This window comes from Protopterus annectens, chromosome 3.part0, assembly GCF_019279795.1.
Source record: "Protopterus annectens isolate FY-2018-M chromosome 3.part0, PAN1.0, whole genome shotgun sequence".
NCBI classification, from domain to species: Eukaryota; Metazoa; Chordata; order Ceratodontiformes; family Protopteridae; genus Protopterus; species Protopterus annectens.
In genome coordinates this window covers 69,333,718-69,350,353 of record NC_056731.1, presented here as the reverse complement: position 1 = coordinate 69,350,353, position 16,636 = coordinate 69,333,718, and the positions used below count along the sequence as shown (strand labels likewise).

The 16,636-nt window shown below is 37.9% G+C and overlaps 1 protein-coding gene across 2 annotated transcripts in view; it reads left to right on the top strand.

Annotated features, from left to right (window-relative positions):
- The window catches only part of PDCD6 (programmed cell death 6), a 268,864-nt gene that overhangs the window by 213,940 nt on the left and 38,288 nt on the right, over positions 1 to 16,636 (top strand). For both annotated transcript variants that reach the window (XM_044064592.1, XM_044064591.1), the window contains exon 5: positions 2,542 to 2,651. In XM_044064592.1, coding sequence (XP_043920527.1) covers positions 2,542 to 2,651 — 110 coding nt within the window. The remainder of the gene's footprint in view (positions 1 to 2,541; positions 2,652 to 16,636) is intronic.

The window sequence follows — 16,636 nt, the reverse complement described above, 5'->3', positions numbered from 1 at the left end:
GTGACTCAAGGAGAGGCGTCAGATTACAGATGCCCATACAGATGCGACATTGCTTGGGAGCTCATCTAAATGGAAAGAAAGTGGATACAAGACAAGAAGTACTGCCAGACTACAGCATCTACATATCAACATGAAAACATGAAGCAGTCCAGTTTGTTGCATTAATGGCTTCAAGGAGTTACTTCTTCAGGGGCAGGTGTTGATTTCTAACAGACAACACAACTGTCATGTGGTACATCAACAAACAGCAACTAACTCTTCAGGCAAGGTTTCTGCCAACCTTAGCAACTGTGTTTAGCAGATGTTTAAGACAACCAATCATGGATCCGAAAGTGGAAACTTCATTCATTTCATTCAAAAATTGACAGACAGTGTGGGGACTCCAGACATAGATCTGTTAAGCTTCTTCCACTAAACCACCAGCTGCCACAGTATTGCACAAAGGGTTTCATCACACAGCGTGGATGCTCTGTCTTCAGTTTGGAAAAAACCATATGTGTATGCCTTTCCTCCTCTGCCCTCTCTTTCCAAGGTACTATTAAAGGTCAGACAATTTTGGTTGCAGGTTTCTTTGAAGGTTAATTTGTTTCTGAGCCTAATTTGAGTATTGGACAATTGGACAAAGGTTCTTCCATTAAGATTCATCATTCCTACCTTTCAGCCTCAGCTCACTATGATTGTGACTCCCCACTTGTTGTTTTCGACCCTTTGTTCAGCAGCCCTTTGTTAGAGGGGCAAGAATAAGACCCCAATGAGCTCCTACCCTTTGGATCTCAATTTTGTGTTGGTGTTGGAAACTCTACTTAACCTTTTGCCTGAGCTGCTTGCTACTGCTGAATTGAAATATGGAATCATGGAACTCTGCTTTTGTTGGCTATTACTTCTGCAAGAAGGGTGTCTGAGAGTTTGCAGGCCCTATATGCAGTAGAGCCATTTTGATTTTCCATAAGGATAGGTATCATTATGTACTAATCCTTCCTTTATGCCTAAGGTGGTTTTGTCTTTTCTGTCTTCTGACAAAAGGGGCAAGAAAATACGCGACTGATGACGCTGGTGTGCGCATGCCGTACCCCTGACTGACGCTCTGGCCGACCGCCGGCGACCGAGCCCAGCTGGGTGTGGCTAACTGACATTGACTCGGACTATACCCAATAGTAAGGACTGCAGCAATGGGGATCCTCGAACATCTACATTTATGGTAGGTACAAAACTGTACTTTTTCTGACAAGTTACCATGCTGCTTGAGAGACAAGTGGATTTCTCTGCAAGATGAATGTTGAGGCTTGTGTTATCGGGAAACTTGAGAAACTGGTGTTTCTGGGTTTTGTGAATAAACAAAGTATTAATAGAAATTTAATAGTAATGTGAAGCTCATAAACTAAAAACATAATAGCACTTTCTTAGACTGATACTGCACATAGATCTGATACTGTCATTGCATCTTATAGGACAGAAAAGCACTTCTGTACTCTCTTAAGCATCCATCAGTAATAAGGATACATGTGGCAGCACAGACTAGTACTCTCATTCTGATACTGTGTACAGTACTGCTAAAACATATCAGAATAGCAGAAGTAAACATATCAGAATAGCAGAAGTAAATAAATATAAAAAAACATTTGATATTGTTTCTTCAGAATCTTTAACTCCCCACAGTGATTGACTATGTATCCCTTTACTGGATTTTCCTCTGTAAAGCTGTATACTGCCATATACTTCATTATTGTTCTAGTTTACTCATCTGCTGTCTTGCTTTGATTTGTTTAATACATTTTCCTTAAGCTTGGAGTCCTTCTTAATCGAGCCATAATTCAGGTATCAGTCTGAGTGAGGATGGTAGGTTTCATATCAGTTCATAGGTTTGCATTTCAATGCTGCCATGTTTACTGTACTAACTTGTATAATGCTAAAATGTCTAATTATTTGGATATGCCCCTGCCTAGCTTGACAAGAGCTGATGCAGATTTTATCTTATTTTCTGTAAGCCCATTTACTTAGCTTACATATGTTCATAACTGTTTGGGGAGCCTCTTCTGTTTTAAAATGTGGGTGTTACTTGGTCTTAAACACTGTGACAACCCTGTGTGCAAAAAATGGGAAAAGGGATTGAAGATGGATGGATTTTATCACAGTACTGCTAGTTCACACCCAAGGATTGTTCATAATGATCATGCATGGAACTACTTTTCTGACATTTTTTAACAATTTAATCTGTCTGACAATTTTGTTGTTTCTCTTACACTCCAGCTAGAGTCCCTGTTTCTAGCTGGAAATGCTTCTTTTCTTGCAGGCATCATAATGATTTTTGGCAAACCTTGCAAGTTTAAACTGATCTAGAAGTTCTTGTGTACTAGTTTTGATACCTGCTCTTTATCTGATTTGCACGTTGTATATCTTTTTATCATGTTTTTGTGTGTGAAACTTTAACACATCATTATTGCATATAAAATGGGCTCTGAAATACATCCTAACATTGATGTTAAAATATTTGTTTCAATAACGTTTCTATATTTTTTTTTTTTTTTTTTTTTTTAATTTAAGGTTATCGACTGTCGGACCAACTATATGATATCCTTGTACGGAAGTTTGATAGACAAGGTCGAGGACAAGTTGCTTTTGATGACTTTGTACAGTGTTGTATTGTCTTGCAGGTAAATATGCCTCCAGTACCAGATATGCATATGCATAATATCATATTTGATTATCAGCACTTGACAGGATCAGCCTAAGAGATGGATCATCTCAGGTAGCTTAGTGGTAGGTTATTGTGAAGATTAAGTACATGACTGCGTGTTCTAATCCTGGCAGTGGTCATTAACCTCAGCACTGAAATAAATAGGACATGCTGGAGGGACAGATTCAAAACCCAGAGGCTCCCTTCACTCTGGAATAAAATCCCAGTCCAGGTTAGGCAGAGTCCCTCATTGACTCTCTTCAAGAGGAATCTTGATGAGTGGATGGGAGATCGTAGGTTTACCCCGGGGTATCACTTCTGTGTCACTGTTAGACAGAGACAACAGTATACTAACCTCGAAAAAGGGCATAGCAAAATTCATTTAAAATGGGTGGCGAAAGCCAAACACACACTGGCTAGGCTTATAAATGCCCTAGGGCAGATAGCCTAATATGAACCTATGAATCAGTTAAATGTGTGATTTACTTAAGTGCCTTTGAGTACGTTTGATCGTATTCTTGTTTATCTGTCTGAGTCAAAGTACATAAACAGCTTTTATGCATATTTTAGAATGAATTGTTTGTTTACTATGTATTCCTTTCTAAAACTTTCATAGCATGGAGAAGTATTTTATTATCTTCTGCAGTATATTGTTTTAAGTGATATTTTTCCAATCCAGTGTCTTAATTTATGCAGTCTTCTTTCAGTCACCACTTTGTAATACCGCAGTTTCTTCAAACATCCATCCCTGAACTTCTCTGTCTTCACTATCTCTGCACCTTGATGTTTTCTGAAGCTCACTAATTTTGTTATATTTCACTACAAGTCTCATTAACAAATTGGGATTTTTGCTAACTCTATCCATCCATAGCCCCTTTTTCCCATTTTGTGCATGGGGTCAGGTTGTCATTTTAACAGTGGCAATAATCTGGAATTTGTGTTTCTTTTGATGCAAACAGTGCTAATTTGTAGTCTGTAGTAACGTCTCTTTAGGTAAAAAGAGTTACGACCATCTTAAACACATTTAATATGCTCTTTTCTAAGGTGTCTGCCAGAGGCTCTTTGCTGCATTGTTAAAAGAATGGAAAGAGTGGTCTCAGGTTAAAAGCCATTTTAAAAATTGTATTAGTAGTTTGCATAAAAATATGAAGGAGCATTGACTTGCTCAATTTTTTTTTTTTTTGTATAAATTTTCCCTTCATACAGTAACAAAACAGTACATGACATCAGCAAAGGCACTGTAGCTAGCCGCATCTTCTGCAGCTATTTGGTGTTAACTGGGTTAAAAGTTGCATAATGCATATTTAAAAAGACTGTATGACAGATAAAAAAGTACTGTATTTACATTCTTAATTATCATGTATTCAGTTTATTAAGTATGTATGTACAGTGTGTTGCAGACCACTAGAGAATTTCATATTCTTGAGTTCTCCTTGTAATGGGAGTTAGGCTCATCAAACCTCTGTTGGGTGGTAGGCACATACCTCCATATGGGGAAGGCATAGTAAGTCTCTGTGCTGAAGTGGATCCCTGATCCCATGACCAGGCAGTGGGGTAAGGCAACTCGTGTGCCCGTATTGCTTGGTTGTCAGCAAGAACACAAACCACCCTGACAGCTGTGTGATCAATCCCCCCTTCCTCAGAAAGCTCTTGTCTCTTTGCACCAGGTAATAGTCCAGATGTTGAGGAATGAATGGGCTCTGTCTCACTGGGGAGAGGCTTGATGGCCATCAGGCACAGGGGCAGAAATCACATACAAAAATGTACAACAAATACAATCTTGAAACACAGGAAAGTGGACAGTATAAACTTATTACAAACTTGCCACACACATTTTCTAAAGGGACAGTTGGCTGTTACTCCCTTTCTAGTATAACTTCCAGTTGCTACTCATGCTGTGTGTACAGTCGCAGTGATGGATCTTCAGGACTTCTTGTTGGATCTGAGCCACCAAAACTAGTGCTCAAACCCTGAGGTCCTATAATTTTTTCCCTCCCATAATACGCTGGTGTGTGGAGTTTGCTGCCTAAGTGATTGGGCATGGTGTCACAGTACAAGTTAAGTGCTCCATCTCGCCTATCTACTTTTTATGTTATAGTCATATTACTCAATATCCTTTGATAGTGCCTCTTCTTTGTTATAGTTGTCGTCCTTTTTTGCTAGTTTATAGCTTTTTTTTATATCTAAATTCTTCCTTGTATATTGTAGGCATCTGGCCTACTGTTCGTTCTCTGTTCTTGTTTGACCTAAAATAAATACATGTGTGTGTTTAAAATGTACAGATTTGGCTTACATTTTTCCTTTATTATTAAATAGTATGTGATGTGTGTGTGTGTATATATAAATGTATGTATATGTAATATGGAGGTTAGTTATAGAAAAGAAGGGAAGAGCTTTAAATCATGTTCCAAATGTGTACTTCACCTGGTGGTGGATCATTTGTTGGAAGTTTATTATGTCTGCAACACCTTTGGTACTCGAGCCTTAGCGGACAGAAGGAACAACCTTATCAAAAAAGGGTTGCTTCCACCACATCCAGCAGCAGACAAGCCCTGAAAGGACAAAGATAAAAGTAAGAATAAAGAAAGAGAGAGATCCAATAACAAAAATAAAGCTAAAAAACCCTTAGCCAAGAGAAGACTGCTTCATTGGCTTCTAAAGTTCCTAGCCTGGAGCCATATACCTCCTTGACACTGAACAAATCTCCTATTTTGTCTCTGTCTACTTCGGAGTCAATACTTAGCATAGATGATGAGTCCCCAGAATACTTCACTGTATAAATTTCTTTTGAGAAGGAACTTTCTCTTTCTCCTTCTTGGCCTCCTTCAAGTATTTCTTATAGGTTCCTTCAGCAGTGCTTTGGAGTGAGGTTGAGGTCACATGATGAAGGCTCTCCTCATGGCGTAGAATGACATAGATGTCCTCACACCCACCCCTACCATGAGGGCAGCTTGAGCTGGACCATCATCTCTTATTTTTGCTCCTAACCTGGTCCATCCCTCGATCTAGCAGTATTGGAGCCAGTGCCTTGTTTGGAGTTTATTCCCTTAGCACCAGCTGTTTCTTTGGCTTCAAATCCAGTTCACTTGACACTGAGGCTGTTGGAGTTGAGCTGATATGTGGACCAGCCCTTCAGTCTGTAAAATGAAAACTCATCTGCACCATCCGCTTATCTAATTTGTACTGCTTTTTTATGTTTACCCCCCCTCAACAGGTTGGAAGGTTCTGAATGTTCTACCCCAGTATTAGAAAGAGGGCAGAAGAGAGAATAATTATTTTCTAGAAAAAAGAGCCATCCAGGTGGTCCCCTTAGACCAGAGAAAGTCAGGATACACGTGATTCTTTTTGGTTCCAAAGAGAAACCAGGACCTCAGGCCAATTCTGGACATCAGCCATCTAAACTCCTATGTATGAAAAAAGTAGTTCAGGATGGTTACAGTGCCTTGTCTGTAACAAAATGACTGAATGTGCTCTGTATATCTCTAGGACACTTATCTTCACAGTATAATAGCCAGAGCTTCCAGGTGATGTGCTTCTGTCTGAAAGCCCTCTATTTTTAGTTCAGACCCCTGCCTTTTGGTCTCACCACATCCCCTCGGGTATTCACTAAATGCATGGCAGTGGTCTCAACTGATCTCCAACTACAAGGGATTTGAGCATTTCCATACCTGGATGACTGGTTCCTGGCTGCTACAACAGGAGAGTCCTTGACTGACACCAGACTACTTCCATCAGTCTAGTTGGTCCTTGGGTATGTCAATAAACTATGGGGAAAAAAAAACTCCCACTCCCAAAAGATGTATAAAACAAAAGTCCACAAAATAACATCCTCAGAAGGCATTCCAGTCAAGGAAATATTTATTTAGTGCTTTCGTTAAGAGTTCATCAGAATAAAATGACAAAATGTCAGCCAACCTTGTGTATTGTTCTACACATTCACGTAAACAGTTAATTGAACAATTAAACAAAATCTAAAACTTCAGCAGAAAAACTTTTAAAGAAACATTACACAATATAACACATATACTTACAAAAAGCACTTAATACAAATGTTATTGATTCCAGGATACTTATCTGCTTGTAGCCTAAGCTGCCAAAAAGTTTCTCTCCTCAAAAGCAATTTCTTATAATCAGCACCCATTACATCCTGAGGGACTGAGTCTAACACACAAAAATGAAACTGAAATCTGCACATACAATAGAATGTTTATAAAGAGCATGGTTAATTTGTTTAATACTGTACAGATGTTCCCTTATTCTCACTTTTAATTCTCTTGTAGACATACCCACATAAAAAGACTGGCAGTTAGAGCAGATTGCAGTATAAATAATACCAGAGGAATCACGATTAAAGTAACTGGTACTAGTAATGTAAAAACTTAAAACGAACAGCAACCAATGGTTAAAACAACACTTAAACTACATAGAAAACCATCCAGGGAAATGAAGTGTTCTGTTCTGCTTTTAATCCAACATATAAATGGTAAACCAACTTGGTTGAAAGCAATGTAAACCAACTTAGATAGTAAACATTTTAATTTTAATTCTAACATGTTTACAATCTAAGTTGGTTTACATTGCTTTCAACCAAGTTGGTTTATTATTTATATGTTGGATTAAAAGCAGAACAGAACGCTTCATTTCCCTGGATAGTTTTTTATGTGGTACTAGTAATGTGCTTATTAATGAGGCAAAATACTGAAGAACCCTGCAAAATGAAAGAGCACATATTGCAAAAAAAACACATAACCTTTGTCTGTCTTAATATTAGAAACAATGGAACTAGCACCCCTGTTCTCATTAGGCACGCCAACAGACAATATAGGTGGAAACTTGTCATTCCTTTTTTCTACAGTTTCATCCGCAAGCAGCCTTAAGAACGTTGTACTATGTTAGCTGATAAACTGCTCCTGCGTAAATTTATAAATATTAATACTAAACAAATTGCAGTTATTAATAAAGGTTTGTCTTTTGTACCTTCATGTAGAGAAAATTAAAGTCAAACAGTAGACAAGTTATTTTGCAGAAAATTAAGTTTGATTTTTTTGTTTCATGACTCAGCTTCAGTGGGGTTATCTTATGATTTATGTGAGAAGGGGTATTTTATACGTTTCAAAGTTGGTCTGTGAATAAATACTGCAATTTAAATTGCCAGAAGACAAAGGCCTTGTTTGAATCATCTAAAATGTTTGCTTTGTGCTTCACGAAAGCTAACAAAGGATAGTGACCTTGTTGTAATGTATCAGTCTGATTCTGTTACTGAGACTGAAAAAATGTTGAGAAGTTACTTTGTATTGTGTTCAAGAAAGATAGTGAGACATTCATAATATATTGTTGGAATTACTTAGCAATTGTTCTGTCACTTGTGAAGTATTTCAGTTCTTATTTTTTGAACATCCCCGACTGGCTATTTTGTTTGGGATTCCTAAACTTTACAGTGGAACATACCCTTTGCCTTTTAGGCCTATTGTGTCTGCCAAAGGCAGTGTCACTGAACACATCTCTGCCTTTTTAGATTTTTTTTTTAAATACCCTTGTCCAGAAATTAAATAGACAAGAGACTTGTGGTATTTTTTGGATGGTTTGCACAGTTAAATAAAGACAACGTAGTTACTAATATGTTCATCTTGGATGTGAAGTCTGTATATACTAGCATATCATGGGTAGAAGGTGTTGATTTTTTGAGACTGTATCTTGTGAAATTTAGCACCTGTAGTAGTGATATGATAAGTACAATTTGTGAACTTATGGAAGTTATGCTTGAAAATAATTTCTTCATGTGTAATGATCAGATTTACCACCAAAAAGAGGGGTTGCAATGGGAGAGACAGTAGCCCCCTCCTTCTCCAGTACTGTCATGGGGTGGTGGGAGGCAGAATATTTGTATAATATGCCTTTCTTTAAAACGCATGTAATTAAATGTTATAGATTTGTGAATTATTTTTTTTTTTATTACTGATGCTAAATTACATGCTAATACTGCCTTTGTTTCAAATATTAATGATACTTCTGAGTTTTTAGACTTTAACATAGGCTGTTTAGACACTGATGTACGTTTTTTGGATGCTGCTATACAATGCAGCAAAAGTAGTAAGACTTTTTTCTAGTAATATTTAGGAAGGAATGTCTTCTTAACTATTTGCACTTTTCTAGTGCATACCCAACATACATGAAGAAAAATATACCCAGGGGGCAGGTAATCAGGGCCTCAAGGCTGAATTGAATACTAATCGGGAGATTTTTTTGGATGCAATTCATGAAGTAATTCTTATTTTTATGGATTGGGTTATAGTTATAATGTCCTTAAGGCTGCTGAGGATGAAACTGCAGAAAAAAGGAATGACCGGTTTCCACCTATATTGTCTGTTGGCATGCCTAATGAGAACAGGGATGCTACTGCCACTGGTCATAATATTAAGACAGACAAAGATTATGCTAATAGTTTTTCTCTGCGCATGACTGTGGATAATTCAAGTTTTAGATGTATTCTTATTCAGAATTGGAACATTTTTAAGGCTGACTGGAATATTATTAAAATAGTAGGTAATGAACCTAGGTTTGTAGTCAAGAAGGCTAAATCTATAAAACAATATTTAGAAAGAGACAACACTATAACCTTGACTTCTAAGACTGACCAAATTCTCTGCATGTATAAATGTGGTTTTTGTAGTATGTGCTCTCTTATTTTGCAGGGTTCTTCATTATTTTTTTCTCATGTTAATAAGCACATTATAAATAAGTTATTTTAATTGCAATTCCTCTGGTATTATTTTGCAGTCTGCTCTAGCTGTCCGTCTTTTTATCTGGGCATGTCTACAACAGAATTAAAAGTGAGAATAAGGGAACATCTATATAGTATTAAACACTGGGCCGTCAACAATGCTCACTCTACTGTATGTGTGGATTTCAAATAGTTTAATTTTTTTGTGTTAGACTCAGTCCCTAGGGATGCAAGTGGTGGTGATTATAAAAAAATTGCTTTTGAGGAGATAAACTTTTTCGCAGCTTAGACTACAAGCAGATAAGCATCCCGGAATCAATTATAGCATTTGTATTAAGTGCTTTTTATAAGTTTGTGTGTCATATTGTGTAATGTTACTTCAAAGTTGCTTTGCTGAAGTTGTTAGATTTTAATTGACTGTTCAATTAATTGTTTGTGAGTGTGTAGAACTGTATATAAAGTTGGTTGACATTTTGTCATTTTATTCTGAGGAAATCTTTGAACGAAAGCACTAAACAAATATTTCCTTAACTGGAGTGTCTTCTGTGGATGTTATTTTGCGGAAACTATGAAAAATCTCAGCTTCAACCAACCCAGACAATTAATTTCATAGGATGTCTTTTGAGCACAAGATGCATTGTTTCTCTGCCTTCGGTGAAGTTCAAAACTTGAGAAAGTCAAAATTCAAACTTTTTCAATTTCATTGTCCTTCAGCAGTGCTAGTCCCCCAAATATTGAGACTAGTGACCTCTTCCTTAGTCCTGGTGCAGTTTGCCTGGATATCACATGAAAGTACTTCAGTGGCTACTTAGAGCCCACTGTTGTCAATTGTGTGATAACCCTTCAGCACCAGTAACAATCACCCACCTTTACAAATTACACTTACAATGGTGGCTAACTTCCCTATTTATTCTTTCAGAGACGCATTTTGTTATGTCACCCCCCCCTAATGGTAGTTGTTATGGACGCCAGCCCCCTACTTGAGGTTTGTGGGGGGGGGCATTGTAAGGGGAGGATGGTCTAAAGAACTTGGAACAAACAGGTTCATAGGTACTTACTAGGCTGTTGATCCACTAGGATCTTTAGCAGTCTAGCCATACATTCCCATGAAGGCCAACATTCACATCAGTGTTCTGGAGATGAGAGCAGTCTTCCTTGCCATTGCATACGCTACAGGGCAACTTATCTGCATGAGTGACTCCCATCCAGACTGATATCATTGTAACTTGACACATCAACAAGCAGGGAGGAACCAGGTTCTAACCCTTACACTGAGAAGCCATGAGAGTATGGCAATGGGCAATTGCTTCATATCTTTTCCTAACAGCAATGCACATTCCTGGAAGAACTAATAATCATGCCTTCAGGCTCAGAAGATATATTTTGATGCCTTACGAGGGATCCCTCAATGTAGTGGTAGCATGAGAGTTATTCAACTGGTGGGACCATCCTTGCTGCACTCTATTTGCCTCCCTGACCTCAGGAATTGCATCAACTTTTTTTGCCTCTATTCCAGCAAACGGGCATTTTCTGAGGGATGATGTAGTCAAACAGTGGTCCTCTGGACTCCTTTATACACTTTTCCCCTGTACCCCTAATACCCAGATTACTACAGAAGGTGACACAATTTAAAGCCACAGTAATTCTCATTGCTTCTATCTGGCCCAGTCAAATTTGAAAGGATCTGCTGTTTCACCTGTTCAGGCCTCCTCATCTGGACCCACACTATCTCAAGTTGACTGCCTCTTTTCTCCAGTTGCAGTGATGTCCAATGACCCTTCCTTGTCTTCTATCTGCTTCTCAAAAGGAATCTGTGAGTAAGGTGTATTACAGCAAAATAGAAATGTTTTTAAGTTTGGGCAGCTGCACAAGGGATATACCCTCCTGTGCTTCTATCCGTAAGGTTTAACTTTTCCTTGCTCACATGTTTAACTCTGAATCCAGTTACTCTACCATTAAGGCATGGCTAGCTGCAATATTTAACTTTCATAATGGAAATAACACCCTTTCTTAGCTTTTCACAAACTCTGTAGAGCCTTTCTTCTCCATCCTCCAGTAAGAGAGTCTGTGCTCCCATGAGACCTTAATTTTGTCTTGGAATCCCTGATGGGGTCCCTCTTTGAGTCAGCATTTTTTTATTTAAAGTTTCCTGGAAGTCTTTATTTTTGGTGACAATTACTTCATCCAGAAAGATGTCAGACTCACAGGTCCTGTCGTCTTTTCCCTAGTAGTGAAACTTTGTCCTTATAAAAGTTAATATCTACACAGTTTTTATAAATTCAGTGCAGCACCTGACCTTTTTGTGATTTTTGGAATAGTTTGCCCATGTGGGTGCTAAACTAGCTTGTTTTCATGTATCATTTTAATTTTAAAGTTGCAGACACTAAGATTTTAAAGTATAAAAATTTAAACCATAAAACATTTTAATTGAATATTTTCAGTGCATTTAATCTGCTAATAAAATTATTTTCTTAAATTTTAAAAGAAAACGTGTCCCCTGGCTGGACTTGTGACTGAGAAAACATGCTTGTTAGCATGTTCTCAACCTTTCCTTTCTCATGGTAACAGATTATGATTAACCAATCCTTGGCATGTTACAGTGTAAGGTAAGCAATGAGATTTGGTAGCTTTAGATATATAGGAGGTCAGTGTTTACCTGGTGATATCTTACATTTTCCAAAAGTAAAAAGTACACTCCGATAATTATCTTGGAATGTGCTGTTCATGGTGACATCAGCTAGAAGAATCTCCAGAATGGTAAGTTCTGATACGGTGGGAATTCAGTCTGATTTTTCAATACATGACTGAGATTTCCGTGACTCACACCATTCATGTATCTGTATTTTCCCTTAACTACAGAACAACTGATAAAGCATATTACATGCTTTGGATGTGTATAGTTTTCATTTGGACAAAAAAAAAAAAAAAACAAAATCAAAACTACTGTTCCCATCATTTACAAAAGATGGGGGTGGGTAGCCTTTAAACAAACAGACACCATCTAAGTGGCTTACCCACTATATCTGGTTTTGTTATGCCTATGGAAAGTCAAGGCGTTCCTCTGTGGCTACAAAAACATTCCTCAAAGGAGTTAGTATCCAGTCTAGTTTGGACACATTTAGTTGGCAAATAGGCCACACCTTTGTCAAAGTATACCCTAAGAATTGCATCCAGAGACAGGGCTGGTTTTGCTTCTGCTGCTTTCCAAGGGATTCCAGTTTGGGTCAGTCTGGTTCGTTGCTTTGGAAATCATACATTAATGAGGATTACAACAGTGAACAGTATGGTAAACACGGTGCTGCTGTATCAGGAGCTTACACTAATTGTAGATGTTCAAGTAGGATCACTGTTGCAGTCCATGTTCGTTACCATCATCCCTCTTGGTTATCCTAGGATTGGAGTAGGTACTGTTTACTACCTTATCTCTAAAATTCCCTGCCATTTCCCCAGCAGGCCCTCCTCCTCCTTTGAACTTGCATAAACCCCAGAGAGGAAGACTGAACTTCTTTGGCAGGAGGAGGATAGATGCCTTTTAGGCCCTCTCAGTCTTTGGCACCTGGGGCAGGCTGCTAATCCAGCCAGTGCAAGGAAAATTCAAAGAAGGCATCAGTTGGCCCACTTTTTGCACAGTCATCATGATGCCCAAGTAAGAGTAAGTAAGCTGGCGCTTTCGTGGGTAACCCCACTTCTTCAGATGTCTAATACATTTTAAAAATACCTCTTGGTTTAAATATCCAGTCAAGACACATGATTAAAACCAACCAATACATTGTTCTGATGTGAACTTTGCTTGTGATTGTAAAATGAAATGTCCTAAGTTAAAGTCTAGACAGCCTTTTAGGTAAGATGCGCTGTGGAATTGTTTCTATGATAAATTACTGACTTCTTGTTACAGGCTTGTATGTGTTTTGGAGTACATAAGTGGACAATGTAAATACATGCAGATATATTCTGTGCTTCTGATTGCAAACTGAAAAGTTATGGAAATTTGAATTACAATTTAGATACTTTATAAATCTTTATCTTTTAGAAGTGTATTACATATACATGCAGACTTTTAGTTTAGTCAGTGGCATATACCTTGTAGAATGTTACTTTAAATTGCAAGTGCTTGTTCATGTGTCTTGAGAGGATATTTAAACCAAGAGCTGTTTTTAAAATGTATTAGACATCTGAAGTAGTGGGGTTACCCACAAAAGCGCTTGTGTCAAATAAAGATTTTTATACTGGATTCTACAGCCGTCTCCAAGTCCTGGTGTTTTGCTTTTTATTCTGGATCTGTTCTGTGCAAGGCAAGTGAATTTTAAAGCTTTGGTGGCAGTCTTGTGTTTTTGCCAAGTGTTGGATAAGTTATGTTTGAGTTAAAATAAGTAATTCAGGGTAAGATTCATAATAGTATTGTGTAAATGTCTTGTATCAAGTGATTTTGAAAGATACAGAAAATGTAAGCTCAAGAGGAGGAAGTAATATGATTTTCTTTGAAAGGTCTAAGACAAAATGAAAATGTGTGATTCTAATACAAGAAAAGTTAACTCCTCTCAAATGAAGAATTGACATGGGTGTGGTTGAAGATTAGGAAAAGTTTTTGGCAGCTATTGGTGCTGCTGTCTAGTTATTTGAGATATTTGAAGTACCTAGAATTCAAGAAACTTGAATTTGTTGAATGATCAACAAGCGTCCTTTTTGGCAACCTGACCAGATTGGTGTGTTTGGGGGTGTTCTGTGCCTGTGGTCATTGCTTATATTGTCAATATTTTTGCCACATATCAAGTTGTATTTATTTACTTGTTGACATTTGATTACTGGGAAAGTCGAATGGGGTAGAAGCCCATTTTCAGCAGAGGCCCGGAGTGAAAAGCTCCAAATTATTACAAAACATTTTAAGAAAAATAATTTTACAGTCTTCAAAAATAAAAAATCTGCAGATTAAATAATTACAGTAAATTAGACATAATATAAAAAACATTACTTAGCAAGAATTGATAAAGGTTATATGACAATCATTTAATATTTAGATACATTTTAGACAGTTTGTGAAATTAAAGGTAAGTTTAATACAGGAATTGCAGTATGAAGTGGGGGAAAAACAGGCTTCTGGTATATTTAAAGAGAAAGTCAGGGAAGAGAGTTTTATCAAAGTAAGGATGTAAGTGAAGGAGGGGAGAGTAAAGAAGTATAAAGAATGAACATGTACTTATTCACATTTAGGATATAGTTTATCTTGGTTTTGAGCAAGAACAAAGCCAGATTTTAGCTTGCAAGTCTTTCAGAATGGCTTTGAAAGATGGGAGGGAGGGTATTGACCTGATGGATAAAGGTAAGGAGTTCCAGGCCTTAGCAACTTTGTATGAGTACAGACAATGCCCAATAGATGTGATTGGTTTGTAGACAGGAGTTTTTGGTCACTGGATAGCAATGACCGACTAGGAGCATAGTTGTATAGAATGTATTTAGTGCTGGACAGGCAGATGGATGCTGGATAATTTTATAGATGGTAAGAAGCTGTGTATTTGTCAATTGATGAGGCAGTTCTAACCAATTTAGGCTTTTTAGTGCTATAACTGGTGGGTTCTGAAAGGGGTATTTGGTGCAAATTTAGCAACTTTGTTATAGCATTGTTCAACTTTTAATTTTTGTGAAGACTGAAGGTTAGTAAGGATGGGAGCACCATAAAGAAATGGGGAGGAGACAGGTAATGGCAAGTGTAGTTTTAGTTGTGTCAGTGAGGGTTTTTGGCTCTGTAAAGCATTTCTAGTTTTTAAGGAGGTTTTCTTTCATTTTGTGTACTATCACCCATGTGACATCCCTTTTCTAGGCCAGTGATCAAGGATCCTCAATCCCTACCACTGACACCAGTGGGGAACGTTCAATTTGAAAAAAAATAGATACACACACACACACACACACACACACACACACACACACACACACTATTTTCAGATGCAACCCTCTGTGCCATGTACAATTTCCCTTAAGAGCACACAGCAAATGCACACTCCAGTCCTGGGCTTTTTCTCCAGGCCCCAAATAAGACTCTCGACTGACCACTATAGAGCTGAGTCCTTAGCTGGGTGTTACAAGCAAAGTCCTCCAACACCCTGTCTGTGAAATAAGTGCTCCCAATGTCCCTGTTCAGAGCAGCCGCACACACCCTTTGAGATTTGATTTTCACACACACACTTGGAAAAGGCTGGCACAGCTTAATGCTCTGCCACCTCCAACGACTATAAGGTAGATTACCTGAAGCCAGCTACTTTAAGGCTCTTACCAGGGTACCCAATTACACTTGGTAAAATTAATACTTACACAAATGGTAGTATTTAACCAAGCAGCAAGATGTTTCAGGAACGTGGGGATACAATGCCACTAAACTAAATGCAAATACTCTCAAAGGTTAAATATTTTCTAAAAGACCAGCCACAATGAAAGGTTTAGCTATATTTCATAATAAAAACATGAAAATACTGGATATCTATTTAGAATAAACACCAAAGTTTCAATCACAGGAAACAGGAGAAAAAAAAGAAAAACGGAAAGACACAGACAGAAACAGAAAAAAAAATAGCTAATATCTCTATATTTTTTCTAACTGACTGAAGAATTACCATTCCCATGTTAATTATTTAAGCAAGGTAAGAAAAGTGGATAAATGTTTTGTCGGGTCCAAAAACAAAGTGCACTTCTTACATCTCTCTCTAGTATTCAAATACAATTTCAGTGCTGGCTACAGAATGACATCTGCTCACCTGACTCTGTGGTTTCCACACTACCCTCTCACTAGAAACTGAGCCAGGATCTGGCACTGATGTGTCACCACACACAACTATAGCTAAGGTTTATTACAGCTTCTGGAAACTAAAACAATTCCAACACGTTCACCTTTCCTGCAGAAACTAACAAGCCAGTCGTTGGCACCCCAGGGTAAGAATTAGTTCACCACTAAGGACAGTAGAGCAGGATCCCAGCCCAGGCTTCTCAGAGACCTTGTGTCTCTAGCTGCATTCAGACCTGTGAGATAAAATCTTTATGCCCTAATCTAAGGCATTTAATTTCCGGCTATTTTTCTTAGCTGGGCTGAGCTTAACCCCTTCCTTTCCAGTATCCTCTGTTAAAATGTATACATTTCATGAGTTACAGCAATACAGTCTGACATAAATGTGTATTTCTTTTCCATCCAGCAGGACCCACTGTTGATACATTTTCAACATAAGCATCTGTACAAATTAGTTTAATATTCAAAT